Source organism: Acanthisitta chloris, unplaced genomic scaffold, assembly GCF_000695815.1.
Source record: "Acanthisitta chloris isolate BGI_N310 unplaced genomic scaffold, ASM69581v1 scaffold5035, whole genome shotgun sequence".
Taxonomy (NCBI): Eukaryota; Metazoa; Chordata; class Aves; order Passeriformes; family Acanthisittidae; genus Acanthisitta; species Acanthisitta chloris.
Window position 1 is genome coordinate 8,111 of NW_008674166.1, and position 4,946 is coordinate 13,056.

At 44.1% G+C, this 4,946-nt stretch overlaps 1 protein-coding gene across 1 annotated transcript in view; it reads right to left on the reverse strand.

Moving 5' to 3' along the window:
- Positions 1–2,371: 2,371 nt before the first annotated feature.
- Positions 2,372–4,946, reverse strand: part of LOC103802698 (group 10 secretory phospholipase A2-like) — a 13,230-nt gene continuing 10,655 nt past the window's right edge. The window contains exon 4 of the mRNA XM_009075217.1: positions 2,372–2,610. Within this exon, the coding sequence (XP_009073465.1) occupies positions 2,447–2,610 (164 nt within the window). The 3' untranslated portion in view covers positions 2,372–2,446. The remainder of the gene's footprint in view (positions 2,611–4,946) is intronic.

Below are 4,946 nucleotides of genomic sequence, written 5' to 3' on the forward strand. Positions count from 1 at the left end.
TCGGCTCTTGCCATCCACTGGAGTGCTGCCGCCACCTGATGGACAGAGTGGCAGGGACAGGGACAGGGCCAGGAGCTCTGCTTCCCTCACCAGGGACGCTCTTTGAGCCCTTGCTGGGAGGCGGCGCTCGCTCCCTTGGGCTGATGCTGCCTACACACCAGCATCCCTTTGCAAACCCTGCGCATTAAGAGTTCACAACTTTTTTTACTTGTCAGAAAGCCTTGGAAGAGTTTGTTGAAAACACAACAAACTACTGACTGTGTCACTCTCTCTCCTTTCCTTCTTGCTCAGCGTAGCTTGAGGTGCAGCATTACAGGAGTCGATGGAAGATGCAAAGCCTGCAGGTGGAACAATTTCTGATGGCCAAAAAAATGGAGCTCTACATGAAATAAAAGCCTTTGCCTCTGCATGTTGACTTTGGCATGTTTATTTTGTTAGCCCATTTCTTTTTCCTGCAGCTTTGGCAGCCACAGTGGCATATTCACCATCCTCCAGCAGCAAGGAGCAAAGCAGCCTTCTGTGAAGAAATTTGTAATATCACCTGCCAAAACCCCACTTAGTTTGGTCACATATCTCTGAATCTAGACTCTGATGAGGTACCTTGGGTCTTTCTGTGCCATTAGTTCTGATTTTAAAGGTGGTATTTGAAGTTTGTCAGCTGTGCTTTAGCAGAGACAGGAGTCCAACCTGCCTAGGTGTCCCAGCTACCCAGCTCCTTTACCTGCTTGAGAAAATTGAAAGCATTGCTTCTGGGTGTGCAGCTGTGGATCCCATCTGTCTGTGCCTCCCAGTAGAGAGGCTTGTGTCCTGTTTGCTTGCTCCAGCCTATAGGCTTGTAACAGAAGGGAAGAAGGCCCACTTGAACATAGCTACTTCTGACTGAAAGAATGGGATTTTGTTTTACTCTTGCTGGAAGGAAATGTAGTGTTTCAATATAAGCCTCTAATACTCGCTGAAAAAAAATGAGAGATGAAAGATTTGCTTGACCTGATTGATGTTCTCCACAGCCTCCATTTCCTGACATGACAATAATTGATTCCCAGGCAGCCAGTGACCAGGGGATATGCAAGTACAGGAGACTATCTTCTGTATGTCTACAAGAGCAGCATATTAGCTCTGAAGCATGTGTAGCAGGTGAGGAATATGTTAGTTTGCAATGTATGGCTGGGCCTACTGGTAAGTAGAAGTCAGAAACCCTTGCTGACCTTGCAATAGCAATAGCCTGGTGTAACTCTGCGTACCCTTGAACATAGCTCAGAAGTGTCCCCGGTGCTGTGAGGCAGGAGCATGGGGATAAGACAGGCAGGCTTTGAGCAACCGCATCTGGTTAAAGGTGTTCCTGATTGTTGCAGGAGGATTTGAACTAAATGACCTTTAAAGGCTCCTTCCAACCCAAACCGTCCTATGATTCTATGGCCAAAAAAAAGTCTTTTGGTGACAAGTAATGTGTTCCCACTGCACTGCAGGCCAAACACACTGTTTCTGCAAAGGCCATGATCAGAGCAGGATCTTATCTTCAACACATATGTTACTCTGTCACAGAACCACAGACTGGGTAAGGTTGGAAGGGAGCACAGTGGGCCATCTGGTCCAACCTCCCTGCTCAAGCAAGGTCATCTGAGAGCACATGGCTCAGAATTGTGTCCAGACAGTTCTTGACTATCTCCAGAGAGAGAATCCATGACATCTCTAGGCAATCTGTTCCAGGGCACAGTGACTCGCACAGTAAAGAAGTTCTTCCTCATATTCAGGTGGAACTTCCTGTGCATCCATCCATTTCTGCCTATTGCCTCTTGTCCTATTGCTTGTCACCACTGAGAAGTGCCTGGCTTCATCCTCCTGACACCCACCCCTCAGATACTTATAGGCATTGATGTGATCCTCTCTCAGTAGTTTCTTCTGAGGCTGAACAAGTCCAGCTCTCTGCCCTTCCTTATAAGAGAGAGATGTTCCAGCCCCTTAATTGTTTTTGATGCCTGTTGCTTCTCCAGTAGAAGTCAGGGTAGTTAAAGGACCTCAGCAGAACCAGGGCTCATGACTGTGAGGCTGCTTCAAGCTGCCTATAGAAAGCCTCATCCACCTCCTCATCATCACCAGGTGGCCTGTAGCAAATACAACAGTCACCCTTACTAGTCTGCCTTTTTATCCTAAAAGCTGTCCTTTTGTCTATAAGACTATATATAATGTGTGCCCTTTTATCCATAAGCTCTCATCCACCTCATGACATCACTCAGCATCCACTCCAAGACAGAGCTCAATACATTCCAAGTGTTGCCTCACACAGAGGACAACTCTACCACTGTGCCTTCCTGATCTGTCTCTCCTCTCCCATAAGCCCAGGCCTGATAGAAATTCTTTCACACCATTGTTAGCTCTGGAAAAAAGAGGAAAAATTTTATTCCAGCACCTTTGAATTCAAAGGGTTAGAAGGAAGGTTCTAAAAATATTATTCTGGCCCCCCATATTTGAAATGGCAGGTGGGATGAGTCTGTCCACATAAAAAGTCTGGCCAGAAGAGGAAATGTGGATTGTATGGGGCTGCTCCCCAACACTTGGCTGCTTCTTGATCACACAGGCACACCATTTTTTCACACCGGTCTGTCACGTTATCTGCAAAAGAAAATGTGAGCGAAGGATGAGAGATTCTGTGTCAGACAAAGGCAAGAAACAGTTTTAGGAGGAACAATTCCTTAAAAGAGCAATTCTTAGGGATCACACTCCCTGCTCTTTAGAGCTGTGTGAACAATGGGGGTTTAGTTGAGCAAAGCTAAAAAAGAAATTTATTTTATCCTAGCCTGAGCTAAAGATATTCTACCTTTCCTCAGTCACTGAATTTCCCTTCTAACTCCTCCCTCTGCAAAACAGACTGATTTGAACAGAAAAAAAACAGCTGCTTTGAAAGGACGAGCCTCCCAGAGGGATACTGAGAGACCCGAGGGCATAGAAGCACCCACTGGGCATCTTTCACCCATGTTCCATCAGTTGCTGTTACATCTCTCTGATCACAGCAGAGGAGCCAAGGAACTCTGCAGCAGAGCCAGGTACCTGATTTTTATGAGCCAGCAGCTAACAAAGCAGATCAAAATCATACATGGAACTATATAGAATGTAACTACATGACTAGGTAAGGAACATAAAGAGCATCAAGGCCACTAGCTTAGGTGGCTACATTGCAAATGACTGATTTTGGGTTAATGAAGCTCATTCCATTAGCAGCCATGGTGCTAATATTATTTCAAAGCATGGTGCCTAATTTATTTCAGGCTGCTACCATAGATTATCTAATACCCACAAAACCCTGCACTAGGCAAAGTTTAATGTGTAACTTCATTTGCCAGTCAGTGCACATGGACTTTACTCCAAAACCAACTGTAGTGAGTATAGGAATTTTTTCAGGTTTCACTGGACTTTGTTGGATCAACCACTGTATTGGATAAATAAGAAAAGCCCATGTTTCCTAAGCTGGTCTGAATAATCAAATGTTTACTGGTAAAAAGTGTTTCTGGGGTCCCACTGATGAGGACTTCAGCACTAAGGCCACTTTTTTCTTAGCTACCAATCTTGCCTGATATTCTCCTTGTCCCTCTGCTCTTTGAATTCTTCCTGTGTTCTGTCGGCCACTGTCTGTCTAATGCATTTCTGTTAGAGCAGAACCATTTCTTTTTGACCAGATCCCACAACTTACAGCCTTTTCTATATTCCAGATATTTTTGAATGGAATTTGCCTACACATTATGACATTATCTGGACTGAAGAATATGGTTTTGCCAATTTTATTTTTCATTCCACAAACAAAACTACCTAATGGTAGCAAAAAGAGGAGAAATCCCAGGTAAAATCAGTTTCTTTTTAATTTACATGAAAATATCTGTTTATTATGCAGTGTCAGGCAACAGGCATTTAATTCCTGTTGCATCAAAAGGATAGTGCAAACAGTTCTGCTTCTAAGGCTTCTGGACATCATTACCATGAGCCCAGCAAGCATGCCTGGAAATGTAATCCTTCATCCCTTTTGTTTGAATGGGATCAGACATTACACCTTCACAGCCCAGTAAAACCTGCTGTGCTATAGCCTGAGGCAGTCGATTTGCCTTCAGAACACATTTCTATTGTTTCTCCCCACGGGGGATGTCAGGGGAAGTAAAGCCTGCTGAGGCCTTGTGGAGAGTAGTTGATGGATGCATCTCAGGTCTTGCCTGGACATCAGTTAAGGAACTAATGGCATTTGTTTAACTAAGGCTTGTTAGCCAAGTTGGAGCAACTGCAGCCCACTGCACTCCTATGGGACATACTTTGCACTTCTCATGGACTTGATGATATACCTCATATCTGCAACTTGGATTGATCCCTCACAGCAAAAAGAAATCAGATTTTTTCTTTCCTTATAAAAAATGACTCGCAGGAAATATTGGTGAGCTATGGAAATATGGGTAAGCAGTAGGGAGAGCAGCTGTACATTAAAGTGATACATTCCTTAGCCAGCACTTTGTATTTAATTACTCGTTCTGGAACTTGAAAAAGAGCAACTTCAGGTGTGCTGTGCCCTATCCCATATCTGCTGGCAGATTTTCAACTGCCGGTAGGGCTGCAGATTGCACCGGTAGAATATTATCTTCTGATAAGGTAGAAATAATATTTTAATGCTCAAGCAAGTAGCTTTAGAGATATGGAGCCAAGTTTTACTCTCATGTGTTTCTTTTCAAACTTTCCAAGTGTTCTACAATGGATTTTTCCACCAGGGACTTCTTAGAGACTTAGAAATAGAAGTGACAAATTCTAAGACTCAAGTCATCTGGTCTGTGTCAAAACAAACTGTGCAAGACACTGACGGGCTGTGACTGTGTAATTCAAACTTTCCTGACTGGGTACCAGCTGTAGAGCTGAGCACAGCCTACACTCACTGTATGCCTGCTGCACTTGAGAGCATTTGATTCTGCAAGACTCAA